Raw genomic sequence first — 21,116 nt, 5'->3', positions numbered from 1 at the left:
AAACTTATCCATCTTTTATTTAAAGCGAAAACCCTACCAAAGACAGCCACCCCTTATTCCAAGCACATTATTATTGGAAAGATGGTATTTGCTGGGCTAAAGAACAGATCAAGAGTTGTGTTTGTAGCCTTGGCTAATTCACGGTCTCCCTGTAGGAAAAACATCAGCCTTCGCATTCCTTGATATTTATCAGCCATAGAATCAAAAGCAAACAAGACATCTTGACATCCTTCACCACACAGAATTATTTAAAAGCCACCCTGACCCTTGTTGCACAGGAATAAGGTAAGAAACATGACTGGAATGGCTTATCTCATTGGGAGTTAGCTGCCTCAATAATCATGGTCAATACATGGATTCTATGCTTTAAAACATTCAGAAAACTATGAAAGCTCTAGCTAAGGTTATACCTTTTAAAAAAATAAGATGAAAGAGGCTGGCGGAATGGCATATAAACACTTGTTTGGGAATGCCATTGTTTATAAGGACGTTGATGCAAGCTGCACACAATTTCTGAGGTGTGCTCAAGGTCTCCCTTGCAATTTCAGAGGGTGCAGCCAACACATAATGTCTTGGGCTAGCTTCTAGAAAAGTTTAGAGCCAACCTTGTTCCATTGCAGCAGACATCCCACACAAGAAAGCAACGAACAAGGCCCCTTTTGAATTCCATTTCACACAGAGAAGAAACAAGAGGCCAAAAGAAATCTTGGCTCCAAGGCTTCCCAAAAAAGTCCACCAGGAATCTAAGCCTCTTACTTCTGGGGCCAAGTCCAGTACCCTGATGAATCCTCTTAAAAAGAAACCTTGAGGCTTTTACTGAGGCTTGATTGGCACTTTAAGAAATGCATGTTCTTGGCTTTGCATACTTCTGTGCAAGGAAGGAATTTCTGGATCTCTCACTATCTGCTAGTTATGTTTTGGGTGCACAAGGGAAGCAGCAGAGCCCTTGTCCTAATAGCTCTGGACCTCTTATCATTACACTTTCCTCACAACAATGTCATTTTATAGGGAAGACTGTATGCAAGACACATTGCCTTGGATTTGGTTATACTTCTGTAATAAGCATAAAAAGGAAGCGGAAACATCTGAAGTTATTTTTGTGTCTTTAGGTCTTTTGGCAATGGAGCTCAAATGCTGGGGTGGGTCTGGTATTGTCTGGAGCCTGTCAGTTCTGCCGCATAGCCTCATTTCCTTCTTCCTGTAGTGAAGTATGAGAAACGTTTGTTTACAATATGGGACCATTCTGTTTGACACAAGCCTTCGTTCTTCCCATCCCCCTGAATAGGCGACAAACTGCAGTTGTCTCCTGCTGAAGTCCTGGGCAGAAGTCCACATGGTTCGATTTCTGTTGCCCCCCCCAATAAATCCAGGTACAACAGGGATGGGGAACCTGTGGCCACCTGGATATTGTTGTTCTTGATTCAGCTACAGATAGCATGACCAATGGTCAGGGAAAGTAGGAATTGTAGGACAGCAGGATCTAGAGAGCTTTCCCATCTCAGAGCTACAGTCTGCCATTCTGCTTCACACTAGAGCAGATGTGGCTCAAAAGATCCTATGTTGCATGGCACTCAAAACACACCTGCCCCAACCCATACACTTTGAATATGACACTCCTTTGTGTGTGAAGGATCAGCATCATACGTACAAACTGATGCAGGAACACATGAAACATCTTTAAACAGAATCAGTCCAACCATTTCCATCTAGCCAGTATTGTCTGACCTATTCTTAACAAGGGATTTCATGAACTCATGATATATGGATATATCACAATGTCTGAAATAAGGATGGAGCTATGTAGAGGCATTGGCTGGCGTCATGGGTTTCCCACATTGTGATTTTGCATAGTGCACACACACACACACACACACACACACACACACACACACACACATCATGATTCGCAATATATTGCTAGATCAAAAATTACAAAACCAGTATCATGATATGGGCTTGAAACCAGTTTTGGATGATATATTGCCCGGCCCTAACACACACCATGAATCACGATATACTGCCAGGTCAAAAACTATGAAACCAATATCACGATATGGACTTCAAACCGGTTTTGATAATATAGGTTTGCCTGAATCTTGTAACACTGAATAGCTCTGTCAAAAGCAACTGATACAAGAGAGCCAAGTGCTCTGACCTATTAAATACTCAGGTCCAAAGCAGCCCCAATCCATATACCTTCCATCATGTACATTTCAAGTAAAAGCCTGGAACAGAAGACCATAGCCACCAGCAATCACTTTAGGAAAATCTTTTAGCATTTGAAAGGGAGACTATATTCCATGCTTATCAATAGGCGTGTCTCCTAGTCTTCTGCGGCAACTAAGGACCCCCTGGTTCTTGCCCCAACCCAAACTATTAGGCCAGAAAGGACCAGCATAGGCGCATTGGGGCAAGTAACCTTTGTGATCTTATTTCCAGGGCTGACAATCAGCCACTGAACTTTCTGCTGTTTCTGCTGAAAAAGGTTCAGACAGGGGTTCAAAGATATTCCCACCATCTGCTCCAAACATAAAGGTAACGTAGTATACCAAGCTCAGCAAATGAACACGAGAGGCAACATGAAGCCTACTGGTGGCTTACTGGCCAGAGAGATGCTGACCTAATCAAGCTCTGGTGACACTTTAAGAAAAAGCACTCAATCTGCTTGGCTATTACCTTATTTCTCGTTCATTACAAATTGCATTGCAAGTGTAATCAGAGACACAATATCCACACTGTTGGGAATTCCTTGATCCAGCTGAGACACCCAGTGGCTCAAGACAGAAAATAATTCTTTTAACTGATGACCGTGATAAAGTTACAATACCTCAAAAACCACAAAATCTGTGCTTGGGGTGGAGAAAAGGGAAAGCAAACCCACTCGTATTGCTAGATAAGGCGTAAGTCAAAACCTGGGGCGTGCTGCTCACAGGCAAAACATTCTGAAATTTCATCTTCGGGGAGCAGGAAGCAGAATGTTAGCCGGACAAGGTCATTTATCTCGGGACCTCTTTGGTCTGCCTGGGGCCACCACAGTCTGGTTCCATTATAATTGACACAACCTGCATGTTTTAGGACACTTCTATTTATTTACTGTAGGGAGCTCCAAATGTTGGGTTACAATGGGAATCATCCCTGAGCTCTGGCCATGATGTTTACCCCTGCTTTAGAGCAGACTTTTACAACCTGGTTTGGGCTACAATTCCCATCCATCTGAGCCAGCATTGCAACAGTCCCGAGATGGTGGCCATGACAGTCCAATGGTTATTTTATTTATAAAATCATTTCTACAGTCAACTCACAAATTATTTGCGCTTAACTTGTGCAAATTCAGCTTCCTATGCTTGGCCGAAAAACTTAGCAACAAAATGTGGGGCAGGCATCCTGTGTGTGTGTGTGTGGGGGGGGGAAGCTAGCAATTCCACCAGTCACAGCAGTTGTCTTGGGAGAGAATTTGGAGACGCAGGGAGCGTGTGTGTTGACTATGCAAGATTTTGGCTTTATGCACTATCCCTGGAATGCAACTGCCGCATAAGTTGGGAGTCAACTGTATACCACTATATCATAAAAATATCAAAGTGGTTTACAATAATATCTACATCCAGTACAAACGCATAAAAATTAGAATCAGAGACCATCAGTTAACCACTATGGAAGGATGTATTCTTAACTGCCAGTATAAGCCTGGAGATATACAAAAGTTTTCAGCAGGCATTGAAAAGTTGAAATCAAGGCTGACTGGTGGAACATCCCACAGAACATCTTGGTGGAACATCCCACAGGACTGGGCTGATGACACTAAAGGCTCCATTTTGTGTTGATGTTGAATGAGCCTTGCTAACTCAGGGGACTGGCAATGACACGCTTGCAGATGATCTCAAGTGACTGAACTAGGATATAGGGGTTCAGGGAAGCTGTTCAGGGCTTTGCAAATCAAGACCAATATCTCAAGCCTGGATCAGTAGTGGATGGGTGCAGATGCTTTAACAAGCCATGTTGTTGGCCATGTTCCCCAATCGGCAGTCTGCCTGCTGTATTCTGCGCCAGCTGGGGCTGCCAAACCAGGCCCAAGGGCAGCCCCATGCAGAGGACATTATAGTAATCCAGCCTCAAGGTTACAAGCGCATGGTCTCCAGTCACCAGGCTATAGCTAGCAAACCAGGCAAAGCCGAAGGCACTCCAAGTCACAGAGGATGACTGAAGGGCCCCAGGCTCCAGAGGAAGTGAACTGCAGGGAGCAGGCAAAGCCTGGGATTTAGAGGGGTGCTTACCATGCACACTTTTCTACAGCTTCCTTTTCCCTTTCCAAATTGTTCTTTAAATTATGCCAGTTCAAACATCCATTTGAAGAATTAGATGAGAGACTTTCAAAGGAGAAATAAAGGGGGGGACATCAGTGATAGCTTTCCCCCCTTTAAGCAGCTTCTGAGCCTAATTTGGAAGGGAGATTCAAAAGCAGATTTGAGTTGTGTTCATGTATATGTGTGAGGGGGTGGGCACTTTTTAGCTGAGTAACCAAATCATGAGTGCTAATAGAAGTGAAGACGCATCCATCATATTGGATCCTACTCCCTAATGCTGAGGGGGTGCATTTCTTGGGACTTGTCTGCCCAGCATCTTCCTGAGCTACTGAGCTGGCAAGTTAATGCAAATCAGTCATGGGGGTGGGGTGGGGTGGAAACAGACACCATTTCCCCCAGGCCCCAAAAGCATCAACTCTGTTGCACACCTTTGATAGCCAATGCAGATCTTAGAAACTCAAACAGATGGCTTTGCGGTATCAGTTATACAGTCTCTGCAGAGTTGCATCTTTGTGATTATGGGTTTAAGTGCCCAATATCTCTGGGAAGAGAGTTATTGATTTGTTTTATTTTTATTTTGTATTTTTCTGTTGTGAACCACCCTGTGATCTTCAGATGAAGGGCAGCATACAAATTTAATAAATTATAATGATGATGATAATAATAATAATAATGCCAGGGACCCATAACTTAGAAAGTGTTTGGAGGACAACTGAAGCTAAGCTGTTGAGCAGCCTTGCACAGATGTTGTTGGACTACAACTATCAGCTGCAGCCAGCCTTGCCAGTGGTCAGACATGATGTGAGTTGTAGTCCAAAAAACATCTGGAGGTCACCAGGTTGTGAAAGGCTGCTGCAGAGTAGATGCTTTGCCTGCATAAACATGCCAAGTGCAACCCCAAGCATTTCCAGAAGAACCTCAGAAATCTGGACTTGGGAAAGATTCCATTCAAGACCTTGGAAATCTACTGAGAGCCAGGGGAGCAATACCAGAGGAGATGGAGCAATGGTCTGGCTCAGTTTCCTCTGTTCAGTTGTGCCCTCCTTACTCAGCAAAGGTGAAAGATACTGAATTGTGGGCATGTGTGTATTGGAGAGTAGGAGATGTTCATTCTTGTTCATTCTCTGGGTAGAAGACCACTCCTATCCCAAACCGCCTTAAAACTGGATGCTAAAAGAGCTAAGCTCTTGCTCTTGGTATGCTATTAATTAGGCAGTGCCGATCTATGCATGCTTGCTCAGAAGTAAGTCCCACAGTGTTCAATAGACTTATTCCCAAATAAGTGCAACACAGGAATTCAGCCCTCATTTTTGTATACACATTTGACCAGAGACATTTAAGTATCCAGTACATTTTGAAAGCAAAGATCAACGATGACAATACAGTGGTACCTCGGGTTAAATACTTAATTCGTTCCGGAGGTCTGTACTTAACCTGAAACTGTTCTTAACCTGAAGCACCACTTTAGCTAATGGGGCCTCCCGCCGCTGTGCTGCCAGAGCACGATTTCTGTTCTCATCCTGAAGCAAAGTTCTTAACCCAAGGTACTATTTCTAAGGGTTAGCAGAGTCTGTAACCTGAAGCGTATGTAACCCGAGGTACCACTGTACCAACAGCAACCTATGGATGACTACTAAAAAAAACCGGGGAGCAATACCCACATGTTAGAGAGAATTAACTTAAATGTGTCACACCCAATTTGTGGCCATTTAGGCACAGTCTCCATTAGCTTAATGGAAACATTTGGTTCACAATGATGCTACAAGCATGCCATTGGCAAGTTTTTGTGAAGAGAGAAAGAGAGAGACAGGGAGGGTGGTACCTAAGGTAGCCAGACAACAAAAAGAATTTGTTTTCTGTTTGTGCTAGAAATACAAGGCATTGTTTACAACTGGCAGGGGGTGTTGCTCCTTGAAAGGGATCAAAGGCTGTCCGATGACATCACGAGCCTGGGCACCAGGGCTCAAAGGGGAGGGCATCTGGCTCCTAGGAGCCACCACACTAATTATTGAAGAACTTCAAAAGGGAATTCAAGCTTCCTCTTCACTTCGCCACTTCAAAACACACATCCAACTTAACTCTTTCATCTGCTGCTCCCTTTAAGGCATACCTATGTACACAAGCTGCTCACGAAGTGAGGCATTGCATCTTACAGCATTTGGCTTGGAACTAGGGCTGGGTGGGGGGCGGCGACTCCACTAATTGAAAACACATTTCAAGGAAAGGCTGCCACATGGCTTCAACAATTCAAGGATTTTCTGCTTTTCCTGTTTCCCTAGGAGCCTTCGGCTGCAACCTTGAATACACTTAAATGAGACTCACTCCCATGTTAATGCTGCTAAATTGGGAAACTGAATAATATTACCCCAATATCAGATTGGTGTGCCACTGGTGACAATCGTCTTCTAACTGGGACGATAATTAAGTGAAATCACAGTGGACATTGGGGGGGGGAGTTCATGGAAGAAGGAAAATATGCTGTAAAATGGGAGTGGAATGAAGCAGCCCCTTATATACCATGTGAATTCGCTACTGAGAGGAAATGCGAGAGACAAAAGCACTTTATGTCAGGCAAGGAAGTTGGAGATTGAGCAGGAGGGAAACGATGAACATGAAAGAAACCAGATCGGAGGGAAAGGCAGATGCCCTGCATTTCTGACGGGGGAGAAGATTCCCCGACGGCTCGCAAAGAGCTCGCCTACGTGCAAAGATAAGGGTCTCTTGCTCCGCTCTCTTGCCCTTTCGCCTCTTGCTCGAGACCACCCCTCCCTCAGCATAACAAAAGCAGGAGCCGAGCCACGTCGATCTTATCAACTGATCGCGAAAAAGAAACATCTTGCTTTGCTGATTGGGAATCTGCCGCAAGCTTGAGAATGCGAGTTGCTCGCAGCCAAAATATGTGCATGTGTGTGTGTTTAAATCGCACCTCGGCAAGCATCTCTGTACAACCGTCTCCAAAACAAAACCTGCCTTTCCATGCACCTCTGAAGTCAATTTCCCGCCCTCTCCGAGAGAAGAACGGCCCCATTAGCCGAGGAGCTTATGCAACCCTCGAAGTGGTGCCTCCGCAAGAGAATTTACTTCTCAGGCAAGCGCTCCAGCAAAATCGTTCCGTCTTAATCCTCCTTCATTTCAGCTCCCCGCCTGTTCCCCAGCTCGCCCTGGAACACGCGAAGCAACAAACGGAGGGGAGCACCTGCACTGAGCGCGTGCAGAGCGCTTTCGGCTTCGCCGTCGAGGTTCTGGGATCCGGACTGAGCCCGCCCCCTTTGGGCAGCCAAGCCGAGGGCGCCCTGAGAAGACAGTATAAGCCAAAAGGAGCGCGTCTCCTGCGCGCTCCCCGAGCCCGTCCCGTCTCACCCGCGAACAGACGGCGGAAGCTTACGTGTTAGTATCATGATCTCCTGCTTCTCTTTGCACATCGGCGGGAAGAACGTCGCCGCCAGGCTGCAGGCTGGGTGGTGGTGGTGAGGGGAACGTCCCGTCCCCGGATAGCTCCTCCGGGCAGCCCTCAGCTCATCTTTCCCTCCCTTCCCGGGAGCGCAATGTTTCTCCGCGCCGCCTTCGCCAGTCTAAGCTGCGAGCCCTTCAGGCGCCAGGCAGGCAAATGCGGCTGCTGCTCCCGCTGCTGCGTCGCCTGGCCGGCGAAGCCATCGCCCCACCTTCTCTCTCTCTCTCTCTCTCTCCAGGTTCCTTCCCGTCGAGGAAGCGTCCCTAACCTCCCGTCCCGCCCCCGCTGGGCTGCTGCGCGGAGGAGATCCGGCAGAGGAAGTCTCCGGGCGCCTCCTGCGCGGCGCTTCGAAGGAACCAGAGACTCCCTCGCAGGGCGCGCTCCGGCTACTAGAATAAGCATCGGCTCCTCGCCGACGCCGCTCAAACCGGGGAAGCCGCGCCCACCGCCCACCCCTCGGGTGCCTTTCCCCGAATTCCAATGGCTTGCTCTCGGAGCTGATCTGGCTCCGTGTGATCTCTGCATACTGACTGGAAGCTGCTGTCCAGAGTTTCAGGCAGGAGACAAGCTCACCTGGAGATTGAAAAGCAGTTTTGCCCAAATCTGGTTCCCTCCAGATGCTTGGAAGTGGAACTACCATCAGCCCCAGCCAGTGCCACCGAGCTCCACCACTTAGCTACAGCTTTTCCTCGAAGGTAAAGGGACCCCTGACCATTAGGTCCAGTCGTGACCGACTCTGGGGTTGCGGCACTCATCTCGCTTTATTGGCCAAGGGAGCCAGCGTACAGCATGACTAAGCCACTTCTGGTGAACCAGAGCAGCACACGGAAATGCTGTTTACCTTCCCGCTGGAGCGGTACCTATTTATCTACTTGCACTTTGATGTGCTTTCGAACTCCTAGGTTGGCAGGAGCTGGGACTGAGCAATGGGAGCTCACCCTGTCGTGGGGATTTGAACCGCCGACCTTCTGATCTGCAAATCCTAGGCCCTGTGGTTTAACCCACAGCACCACCCATGTCCCTTCCTCGAAGGTAGGGGTGGGGAATCTAACACCCAAGGGCCAAGAACCAGGCCCTCCAAACGTCCCCAGATCACACCCTTCATTGGCTCCCCCCTCTGTGCCCAAGTAAAGTTTGGCTGGCTGGAATGTCTCTTGCTTGTCCGCATAGAGGTTACAGAGCGGAATAAGGGTAACATTTGCATGAGTTGCTCCACCCACTTTTGCCTCTGGTCATGCCCACTGCTGGCATGTGGCCCTCAGAAGGCTGCTCAGAAGACAACGTGGCCCCTTGGGCCGAAAAAGTTTCCCCACCTCTGCTATAGCTATCCTTGGAGTTCTCCTCTGGGGAAATCATCTAGTCTTGTCACCCAATGCTTGGCTTGATTAGGAGGAGCTGGAAACGACAACAACAAAACCTCTGCATGGAAATTTAGTTTGCCTTTTGTACAGGTTCAGAGGCATAAGATACACTACTTCAAAAATACAGACCTGCATTTTTGCAACGTGTCTCACTTCAATTCGCAGTGGCATGTTGTACCTTCAGCCCCACCCAGTCAGCCTCTCAGCCAACCACTCCTATGCTATGGAAATTTACTCCATGTTACCTATTGGTTGCTTGTTATACACATCCACTTCTGAATCATAGTGGAACTTCTGCAGCGAGGAACCTGGATCTGATTCATAAGGCAACCTTTTCCCTGCTCCACATACTTTCAGCATAACTCAGCTTTTAAGGATTTGCCAGTACTAATCTGACATGTAAAGAGCAAGGAGACACACCTCCCCTTCAACCCAGGCATGTAAAGCAAGCTTTATCCATTCTGATGCTGTTATTCTGATGCTGTCACTTTATCCATTCTGATGCTGCCCCACAATTTGTTTAAATCTTCTTACAAAAGAATTTCAGAAATAGACTGGAAAGAGAAGTTGCTGAATTGCAACTTATTACCAAACTTAAAACCATGGAGAGACCTGGTCTGAATAGAGACATTGGATTCTTATCTCATTATACATGATAAAACAATTTTTAGCCATCTCACCCCTTGCTTTTTCCTGTAAGACCCATTGCAGTCATCAACAGGTTTACCACACCTATCAGCCAATCACCCATTCCTACCTCCCTTCTGAGTAATACCCCTCCCCACCCTCTCACTATATATAAGAGTCTGGTGACTTCTGTTTCAGTGTATCTGAAAAAGTGTGCATGCACACGAAAGCTCATACCAAGAACTAACTTAGTTGGTCTCTAAGGTGCTACTGGAAGGATTTTTTTTAAAAAAATATTTTATTTTGTTTCAACTATGGCAGACCAACATGGTTACCTACCTGTATTTAAATCAGGGGAATCTCACTATTTTTTATTTTATTTTTACAGTTCCCAAATTGTTGAATCTGCAAAGTTGGGCAAACTCCACTTGGCTTGATTCAGAATTAGCTAACAAGCTTTCTCAGCAACTGTTGAGGAAAAAAAAAGGCTTGTCTTTTCTTCCAGCTTGTAATGTTGGCGGATACATGATGACAGGGTATCTCTCTCAGACACATTATTTACACAGTGCCCTGGGAGCCATAGTTTGAGTACATTCTTTTGAGTTCCAGTGAATGCAGATGCCGCCTTTTCACAGCTGCTTGCTGGCAACTGCCTAGCAGGAAGATGAGACGTATGAACACTGCCAGGTTTTGAATGGACCCAGGGTGGGTTCAGCAGAGCACAGCAAAGTGCATTGACAGTGCATGTGTAGAATCTTGTTCACTATACCAAGCTGGACAAGGACTCCTGGGGGAAATGACCACTCATCCTGGTGGGGATTAACAGCAGGAGAGGGCTAATGGCCCTTCTCTCCTGTTTGTGGGCTTCCCATAGGCATCTGGTTGGTCTCTCTAGAAAACAGGGTGCTGGTCTGATCCAGGTAGGATCCTGCCCTGCAGTATGTTGGTGTCAGGCTAAAAAATGGAAGTGAAGGCAGTCCACTGAAAGTCCCAGCAACTGCCAACCAAATGATGGAGGTCCATTTCCAAGGTGCTATGCAAGCAGACACCAAGCAGTTCAAGGACCTGAAACAGGGGGACCAATTTCTATAAAATATTGGGGGTCCCAGGTAAGTTCTGCCCTGCATAATTGATCACATAATGAGCACACACACCATTTGAATGGCAATGTCCATCACCCCTCAATATTTTTGGGGGAGGGGGAGCGAAACCCCCTTGGTCCCTAAGAGTTGGCTGTTATGAACTGAAATGAGAATTGTTATTATTATAATTAGCACCAACAATAATCAGTTCACACCCAAAATTAGCAGTTTAAAAGTTGATCCCCTCTCCCCAGGTATTAAGGCCCCCTTTTATAACTGTTTAAACTTGGACTTCAAATCTCTTCAACCACAGCCAATGATCATGGATGGTGGTGTTCTTGCTGCATATATGCCTACTCTACTGCTTCAATTTGCGGAAGCAGCATGTTTGCAAGTGTATAATATTTGTTCTGTATCTGCAAAGGAGTCTGTTTTTTAGTACGGCAGCAGCTATGTTCTGGAAGGCAATTATTAAGCCTTCTATAGCTTCCATGCTTTGTTGTGTATCTGTGTATGTTTGCAACTGTGCACTCTCAAGACTTTTGTCTTAGATGATTCTGCACGCACCTTCCTTGTATGCATTCTGATCCCCATCAGACTGCAGTTCTCTATAAGATCTCTATTTCCCCCTCATTATCAATTTTTGGAGACTTCCATTCTGCCTAGCAGTCACTTTTAACTGTGGCATAGCCAAAGCGAATAGTATGTTTTCAAAGTGGACATCAGTTTTGGATTACTCGAAAATCAGGGAATATTCTGTTTAGAGTATGGATGTTTACAAAACAGCAACTGCCAGGACAACACAGTTACCATTGTCTTGTGTCTGAACAAAGTCAGGAATAAATATACCCTCCACCCAACCCCACCCTGTATGCTGACCATTTAATATAATTTAAATAAGGGTCACAGGGCCAAACCTTGAAAGAAACCTAATGATCATATACTGATTTGGAGGCCATGCCTATTAACAGAAGGAAGATCCTTTTTTTAGGGTCTGTGTGTAATGGAGTCAAAGAGTTCAAGATGGATGGCAAAGTATCTGTGAAAGTTTGCCCCACAGGCACAGCAATTCGTTCTAAGAGGTGTATTCTGCCTGTTTTTAACTGCATTTGCAAGATGGGGGACTGATAATAAGGACTTCATTGTCTTCTCTTTTCCCTCCAAGGTCCAAGTGCCCAGATTGCTAGCTGCATTCTCTCTGTCACTGGCTCTTTGAAACAGAATGGTACAGAGAAGTCACAATTTGTAACAGGCCATCTGACTCGCTCACACAAACCCTGGATTGTAAAGCCAAGTGCTGGTATAAATATCCTTCCAGCAAACAGCATGATAGATTATGGGGCACCCCTCCTGTGCACGAGATATAAGGCCTCTCGCTCCAGTTTGCTGGACTGAACTCTGAAGAACCTTTTCCCTCTAACCTTCCTCCCTCAACATGAAAATGTGGTTCAGGAGCTTATAATATTTGTGTTCATTTGTTGATAATACATTTCATTCGACAACAAAAGCACCATTCTTTTCTTTCCCTCCCCAGTGGTGGTGGCGGGGGGGGGGGGCAGGAAGTAGAGTATTACATAAAGGAGCACTTCCCTGCAGAAGATGTTTCTGACAGAAAAAAATTATTTAGATGCTGAAAAGGAGGAAGTTATTTTTTAAAAAACCCCTCCACAAACAAATATATTAAAGATGCAACAAGATTCTTTGTTTCTTTGAGGCTAAAAACATACCTGACTCCAGGGCTTTTTTCCAGCTGGAACTCAGTTCCGGCACCTCTCAGTTGGGTGACATTGCCATTGTAAGAGAATAACGGTGAGTCCCAGCAAATATTATAAGCTCCTGAACCACACTTTCTTTTTCATGGCTAAGTTCCAGCACCTCTTTTCCCCCTAGAAAAATAGCAATGCCAGGCTCACAGCTTAACCTGAACCGGCTTACACCAGCTTTGCTTCCACATTAGAGCTCTTTCAAGACACTAAGGGCCTTTCCTTATCTCAATTAGCTGGCAGGGAAGTTAAAATGACGGTTCCACACAACATCATAATATTGTAGCTGATGCTCTCTGGATCTTTTGTACTAAAACTCCAGCACGGTGATGGAAATTGTAGTCCGAAACATCTTGAGGGCGCCAGCTTGAAAAGGGCAGTATTATGCTATGTTGTATGGCATTACCTTGTGGTTTATTTATACGTCGCTTTTTGGCTCACAGGCTAATCAGGTGGTGATTAGCATATTAATACAAAAGAAAGATGCAACAATACAATAGATCAGTCAAAATGATATAAAACAGCAAAATCACAAAATGTCCACTAGTTACACAGCAAATATGTGTATCTACATTTGTGTTTTCACCAGCTCTTTAGCATTCCACCTCTCAATGGAAGCCAGGTTAAGTGTCTCTCACACACTTGGGTGCTCCAATCTCTGAACTAGGAGCAAGCCTTATTGTTGTTGTTTAGTCGTTTAGTCGTGTCCGACTCTTCGTGACCCCATGGACCAGGGCACGCTAGGCACTCCTGTCTTCCACTGCCTCCTGCAGTTTGGTCAAACTCATGCTGGTAGCTTCGAGAACACTGTCCAACCATCTCATCCTCTGTCGTCCCCTTCTCCTTGTGCCTTCCATCTTTCCCAACATCAGGGTCTTTTCCAGGGAGTCTTCTCTTCTCATGAGGTAGCCAAAGTATTGGAGCCTCAGCTTCAGGATCTGTCCTTCCAGTGAGCACTCAGGGCTGATTTCCTTAAGAATGGAGAGGTTTGATCTTCTTGCAGCTCATGGGACTCTCAAGAGTCTCCTCCAGCACCATAATTCAAAAGCATAAATTCTTCGGCGATCAGCCTTCTTTATGGTCCAGCTCTCACTTCCATACATCACTACTGGGAAAACCATAGCTTTAACTATACGGACCTTTGTTGGCAAGGTGATGTCTCTATCACCTCTATTGTGGGTAGGAGCAAGCCTACCCAGAATAAATTGCCCATGAGAAGTGCCCTCAACACACCCAAAAGGAGTGACCTAAAGGGTAGACCCTTATCTTTGGGTGGCATCTCAAAATATATAGACTTCCCCCAAGGAAACCAGCTACAACTGTTGTTGTCCAACAAAGCTTCCCTTTCCAATGGACAAGATCCTTCTTTTTTGTTTTCTTACAAGTCATTCAGTAAAGCTTCCATGCCATGTTAGTTGAAAGTTCTCCTTGTAGATTTCAACCCCCCCTTTTTTTCTTCCTGGTAAGTAGGGGTAAGGAATTAATTGCCCCAATTCCAGTTCTGTTCCTGCAGGAGGGAGGTCAGGAATTAATTGCCTCAGTGTCAGTTCTCTTCCTGCACAAGGAAGGGAGACAGTCTCAGCTGCGGATTTGCAAAGTGTTTTACAAACTGTTCCTATATATTGAAAAAGCATGACTGGAAGTGTGCATGCCGGCAGTGCACATCTCAGCACTCTTTCAAGGTTGAATAAATTGGCCTGGACAGAGAGAAGCGAGGCAGTAGCAGAAGCACAAACCTTCTTTGTCCAGAAGTATTATGACTACTATAATCTGTTTCTTAAGCTTGCCATAACAATTGTTCTTCATGTGAACTTTGGCAAAATAGGAAACTGCTTCATCTCTTAATTTCACTACAGAGAAGAGAGCAACTTAATACAATCTGATCTGAAAAAGGTCACGTCTCTTTAGAAATGATATTGTACTTTCTCCTTCAAGGTGGTGACTTTTGAGACTCCTTAGGGTAGCGATAAAGCGGGATATCAAATCCAAACTCTTCTTCAAACTCTTTTTCAGTTTCTGCAGGAGTAAGGCTATCAGGTCAGAATATGGAGATTTTGCGTAAGCCTTTACATTTGGGCTGAATCAGGAGACAAGGAAGCCATGGCTTCTGTCATGACCCCAAGGTCCCTCCTGACCCAGATGTCTCCACTGACCCCAAAAAATCCAGCATTTGAAGAGTTCATGTTGCCAGCGCTTATCTGACTTGAGGATGCTTTGTTGCTACCTTTGACCCAGAGGAATCCAGCCCAGGATTCCAGTAGATGGTTTCTTTTGCAGAACCAGACAAGGCCCTTTTAACTGAAGAGACAATGCTTATCATGGGCAGAATTAGGTTTTGTCTACACCCAAATTTAATCTGCATTTGAAGATGTTTTGTGTTCCTGTTTCAGTAGTGCTGTGCACATGGCACTCCCTCCCAATCAGCTCTTATGCTCCCCCCCACCATAAATTCAGATTTCCCCAGTCAAGAGGAAGAACAAGCAAGGGATACGTCATCTGTATGGAGAAGACAGAGAAATGCTATTGGGTGACAGAGAGAAGGCTAAACTGCTCAGCTATGAAGACAGGAGCAAAGTAGATGTCTGATCATGACAACCACTCCCATCCTTTCCCTAGACCACCCGGAGCAAAAAATTGAGGCGGAATCACAAAGGAGGCATATACACGAGTAACCAACAGTTGCAGGGTGAAGGTCAGGTGGGCTAAAGCTCAGGATGAGCTCAGGCTTGCAAGAGAAATTAAAAAAATAATAATAAAAAGATTTCTTTGACTATGTTTGAAGGAAAGGATAATCAGATAACGTTTGAAAAATGTGACTCCATGCTGATCCACTGAAGACAGCAGACACATCGCCTCCCTGCCCCCCCCCCGGAGTGGACCAAACATCCCTTTACATGTGTCAGGGGTTCAGGAGCAGAGGCAAGGGCAAGGGAGGAAACAGAGAGCGAGGGGGAGGAGGCAGAAGAAAAGATGAGTGATGACGACGGCCCGAGATCTCCGAGCCTTTCCAGTGAATCAGAAGATTCACAGAAAGGAGCACCAGTGGTCAGGGCAAGGGGGGAGCCTAGGGGGACACCCCAGGAAGATAGAGCCAGAGGGGACTCCGAGGGGAGCAGTTGGAAATCGGGACCAGCGTCACAGCCAGAGAGCAGGGAAGAGGAAGAGCGCCAGAGATCAAGCGCTGGCAGCTCGCAACAGGGGGGAGGGCACGAGTCAGGAGTGGCCACACCTCCATCGGGGAGCGAAGAAACGGTCAGACGGAAAGTGGAAGGTTGGGCGCGCGCGCCAAGTTCAAATGCACAGGAAAGTGACGCAGTAGGCAGCCAGGAGAGGGAGCCAGGTCCTAAAGCCCGGCGCAAGGAGACAGGGAGTTCCGGGGGGTCGGCGTCAGAGGAATCCCGGAGGGAGGAGACCCCGGGGGGCAGAGGGACCCAGAGGAGAGCAGTCAGGCGGAAAAGGTGGAGCAGGGCTAGGATATTAAGTTGGTGCACAAGGGGCGGAGACTCAGACGGAGCTTCGCCGATCTAGCCATTAGACGTAGAGTTGCACGTAGCAGCTTGAGAATGGAAACTGTAACTCAATAAAGACTTTTACTTAATGACCGCTGGCTAGCGTGATCCTCTGTGAGCTAGGATCTTGAAGCAGCTCTGACAGTAAGCTCCGTCACCAAAAATTGTGGGCATCTACAGCCTCAAGGAGAGGAGAGAAGCAGGTGCCTACTAGCTAGCTCACAAACGGCAGACAACATGACGGCTGAGCAGCAGATAGAGGAACTCAGAAAAGCAGTGTCACAACTGACTGCCGAGGCTCTTGCATCCAGGAAGAGAGAGGAGGAGGCAGCTGCCGCCTGCAGGGATCTCCAGGTCAGGTTGGACATGCTTACGAAGCACGGGCAACTGACACCCAAACAGGAGGGAATTGGGTTGGCGAGACGAACAGGCGGGCTGGTCTCTCACTTCGATGGGAATTTGCAACAGTACCCCAATTTTAGAGCAGATGTAATGTGTGCACTGCAACTGCTGGACAAAGACTTTAGAGATGAGCAAGAGAAAGTGGGGTTCATCATGTCCCATTTGCATGGGGAAGCTAAAGCATGGCTACGCAATTTGTGGAGGGATAAGGATCCGGCGCTCCAAAATGCGGATGCCTTTATTAAAGCGATGGATGGGTGTTTCTTATCAAGCATTGACGTGGATCTTGCTCGGCAGCGGATACATGGACTTAAACAAGGAAGGGCCAGTGTAAGGCAGTATCATGCCCGCTTTTTCGCTTTGGTCAGTGCTCTGGAATGGGACAGGGATTCGGCTCCTGTAAGAGACCTGTTTTGGGAGGGATTGCACGGCTCTGTGAAAGATGAAATTGCGAGGGGGGAGAGACCCCGGACCACGCAGGAGATCGTTCAGAGGGCGCTAGCCGTGGGGGTGCGGCTGGAAGAACGTCCGTGGAGCAGGGACGAAGGGCGTGGAGGGCGCGAACCAGCCAGGGGCTCCTCCTTCCTTCCCAGAGAAGCAGCGCGTGCGCAATCCACGCCTCCACAAGGAGGAGGTGGGGAACCTATGGAGGTTGGAAGTGCAAGGGCTCAATCAGCAGCCAGAGCCCTAGCACCGACAACAGTGAAAGCGAAGCCTCCTAGAGGGAACAGGAAGTGTTACATCTGCGAGGAGCCAGGGCATATGGCGAAAGAGTGTCCCCAGAGGCTCCACAAGCACACTGCAGCCTCAGCAATGGTAACTGCAGCAACGCAACAAGGAGGACCACAGCAGGGAAACGACGATGTCTGGCTGGAGGAAGAGGCAATGGGGCCCAGCCAGACGTGTCACTAAAGAAGTCCCCGGAGATTTCACAGCCCATGGACCCCCTCCCGCCCAAACCGGTAGTGCGGCTCACCGCATCGATCCAGCTGCCCAATGGAATCACCATGGACGTGCCGCTCACCATTGACTCCGGAAGCAATGCGGACTTTATAGGGCAGGACTTTGTAGACCGGCACGCTATACAGTTGCTGCCGGCCACGCTGCCCCTGCAGGTGGTCACGGTGGATGGCAGGGAGCTGCTAGGGGGGCAAGTGGTGAAGCAGACGCCACCAATGGTGATGCGCCTTGGGAATCACAAGGAAATCATCAGCTTCAACGTCACTCGACTGTCGGACACGCCCATTGTATTGGGCATGAGTTGGCTGGACAAGCACAGCCCAACGCTGGCTTGGTACCAGAGGCAGCTGACCTTCGGCTCTTCCTTTTGTGCTGAACACTGCATCGTCCCCCGGCAGGACGGGGAGGAAGAGGAGTCACAGCTGCTGCTAGGCACGCTGCAAGCGATTCCCCACAAGTACGCAGAATTTTTGGAGGTTTTCTGCGAGAAGGAGGCGGACAGGCTACCCCCCCACAGACCATATGACTGCAAAATTGACCTGCTGCCGGGGGCGGCGCTACCTAAAGGGAAGCTGTATTCCATGTCTGAGGACGAACTACAGGAACTCAAAGAGTTCATAGATCATAATTTGGAGCGCGGTTTCATCAGGGAGTCCAAGGCAGCGGGGGGCAGTCCGGTATTCTTTGTTAAGAAGCGGGACACGCCCCAAAAAAGACTGGTGGTGGACTATCGCATCTTAAACAGTGTGACCAAGCCATCGGACTTCCCCATGCCCCGGATCGACGACCTCCTCGCAAAGGTACGGAAGGGCAGCGTGTTCACCAAGTTAGACCTGCGAGGGGCGTACAACCTCATTCGCATGCGGGAAGGAGATGAGTGGAAGACGGCCATGTTCACGCCTCTGGGCACCTACGAATATAGAGTTATGCCTTTTGGATTGCAAAATGGCTCCCACGTTTTTCAAGCGTTCATGCATCACGTGTTGGCGGGGCTCCTCTACAAGACGTGCGTCTGTTTCTTAGATGACATCCTGATCTTTTCGGAATCGCAGCAGGAGCATGACAGACACGTCAGAGAAGTGCTAAGCAGGCTACAGCAGCATAGGCTCTACGCCAAGCTGGAGAAGTGCCAATTCGACGTGACGGAGGTGGATTTTCTGGGCTACAAGTTGTCTGACAAGGGGCTCGCCATGGACAGCGCCAAGGTTCGAGCGGTGTTGGACTGGAAGAGCCCACGCAACCGGAAGGAGGTCCAACGGTTTGTCGGCTTCGCGAACTTCTATCGCAAGTTTATCAAAGGCTTCGCTATGCAGACAGCGGCCATCACGGACACGCTTAGCTCCAAGAAAAAGAAATTCATCTGGACAGAGCAGGCGGAGCAGTCCTTTCAGGCACTCAAGCGTCTCTTCGCGTCGGAAGAGCAGCTGCTGCATGTCGACCCCAGCAGGCCGATGAGGGTGGAGACAGATGCCTCGGACAGAGCCGTGGGAGCAGTCCTGCTGCAGAAAGACCCGCAGGGGGTTTGGCGACCGGGAGCGTTTTACTCCAGGAAGCTCAGCAAGTCCGAACAGAATTACACCATCTGGGACAGGGAGTTGCTGGCCATTCATGCAGCATTCAAAGCATGGAGGCACTTCCTGATCGGCGCCAAGCACGCAGTGCAGGTCTGCACGGACCACAAGAATCTGGAGCACTGGCGCACGGCACAGTTCCTGAACCAAAGGCAGATACGTTGGGCTGAGTTCTTTGCGAACTTTAACTTCCGAATAGAGTATGTCCCGGGGGACACCAACATCATGGCGGACGCTCTCTCTCGTAAGCCACAATATCTGGAGGACGCCAAGCCAGCGGCCGCCATGCACATCTTCGCACCAACAGTGTGGGCGTGCGCTGCGGCAACAGTGGACCTGGAGGCGGTGCGGCGAGCGTTGCAGGATGACTCCTTCGCGCAAGCGAAGATGGCAGAGGTGCACAGGGGCACGGCAGCGACCAACGAGTTCCAGCTGAGAGATGGATTGCTCATTCGTAAAGGGGCCATCTACGTGCCGGGAGACGAACTTCGCGCCAAGGTACTGCAGCAGCTGCACGACGCGCCCACTGCCGGGCACTTTGGCAAGGAGAAGACGGTGGAATTAGTCGCCAGGGACTTCTGGTGGCCCGGAATGAGAGGGGAGGTCGCGGACTACGTGGCGCGGTGTGACACCTGCCAGAGGGCCAAACCGGTGCACAAACCGCCGGCCGGACTGTTGGAACCGCTGCAAACTCCGGTCGAACCATGGGAGAGAGTGGCCCTGGACTTTGTCACGGATCTGCCCAGCTCGAGGGGCAAGACGGCCGTGCTGGTGGTGGTGGACTTGTTCTCCAAGATGGCACATTTCATTCCGTGTGCCAAGGTGGCCACGGCGGAGCAAACTGCCAAACTGTTCATAGACCACGTGTTCAAGGTTCACGGTCTGCCACGGTCTATTCTGTCCGACCGGGGGCGGCAGTTCATCTCGAGTTTCTGGCAGAAGCTAATGGGCTTCCTGAACGTCAAGATCAACCTGGCGTCGGCGAGACACCCGCAGACCAACGGGCAAGCGGAGCGGGTCAATGCCATCATGCAGCAGTACCTGAGATGTTATGCGAATCAACAGCCTGCGACGTGGGTGGATTACCTGCCGCTCGCCGAGTTCGCCTACAACAACACGAAGCACGTGTCCACGGGGGTCACGCCGTTCTTCGCCAACAACGGGAGGCACCCCAGAACCTTCCCGGGACTGGAAAGAGTGGGGGAGGGGGAGCCGCAGACAGCAGATGCGTTCGCGTCGGAGTTGCAGGAAGTCCACGATCAGCTGCGGCGACACCTGGAGCTGGCCAAACATGCATACAAGGTGCAAGCGGACAAACACAGAAGGGTTGGCGAAGAGATCCATGTGGGAGACTGGGTCTGGTTAGCAGCCCACGCAGTGCCGGCCAGGTCGTTGGCCAAGAAGAAGCTGGGGCATAAGCAACTGGGGCCCTACCAAGTCGAAGAGCAGGTCAACCCGGTAGCTTTCAGGCTGGCGCTTCCGGAGGGTTCCAGAATGCATCCGGTGTTCCACAGATCGGTGCTCACTCCCTACAAGGCACCGCACAGGTTTCAGGAACCCGGAACGGCACCGAGTCCGCTCAGAGAAGGAACCGGGCACGCGGGAGTGGCACAGAAGGAACGCATCAACGAAGTCACGGAGATTTTGGACTCCAGATGGGGGGAAGAAGGGGTAGAATACCTTCTCGCCAAGGAGGGCACCCCGGCCAGTGCGAACAGCTGGGTGCCGGGCTACGCCTTGGACGAACCTCTGCTCAAAGACGAGTTTCATGCCCTCTTCCCACATAGACCAATGCCAGCAGACTTTTTCGACGACTGGCTTTTCACGCCAACGCTTTCTGCCAGCACGTTCCGGGGGTTCGACTCGGACGAAGACCCGATACGAGACGCCCGTTCCACGGAGGGATCACCCTCGGGATCTGCCTCAGAACCCTCGTATTGGTGGGACGATAGACCAGAGGAGCAGTGGCGCAGGAAGTGGCAGGAAGGTCCAGGACGAGCAACGCCGCCAGGAGGAAGTGAGGGAGAGACGGACATGGACGTTTTCGGGGACGACCCTGGTTTCGAGCACGGCGGCACAGAGATGGAAG

At 48.8% G+C, this 21,116-nt stretch overlaps 1 protein-coding gene across 7 annotated transcripts in view; it reads right to left on the bottom strand.

The window, feature by feature from the left end:
- DLC1 (DLC1 Rho GTPase activating protein) overlaps positions 1-21,116 on the bottom strand; it is a 262,539-nt gene that overhangs the window by 45,063 nt on the left and 196,360 nt on the right. The window contains exon 1 of one of the 7 annotated variants that reach the window (XM_081208663.1): positions 7,687-8,130. The exons of the other annotated variants lie outside the window; for them this stretch is intronic. Within the exon in view, the coding sequence (XP_081064789.1) occupies positions 7,687-7,723 (37 nt within the window). The 5' untranslated portion in view covers positions 7,724-8,130. Of the gene's footprint in view, positions 1-7,686; positions 8,131-21,116 lie in introns of those variants that run through there. 7 annotated transcript variants of the gene reach the window in all.

Source organism: Podarcis bocagei, assembly GCF_964188305.1.
Source record: "Podarcis bocagei genome assembly, chromosome: 9".
Taxonomy (NCBI): Eukaryota; Metazoa; Chordata; class Lepidosauria; order Squamata; family Lacertidae; genus Podarcis; species Podarcis bocagei.
Note: the sequence above shows the minus strand (reverse complement) of the source record. Positions and strands in the feature narration are given on the sequence as shown.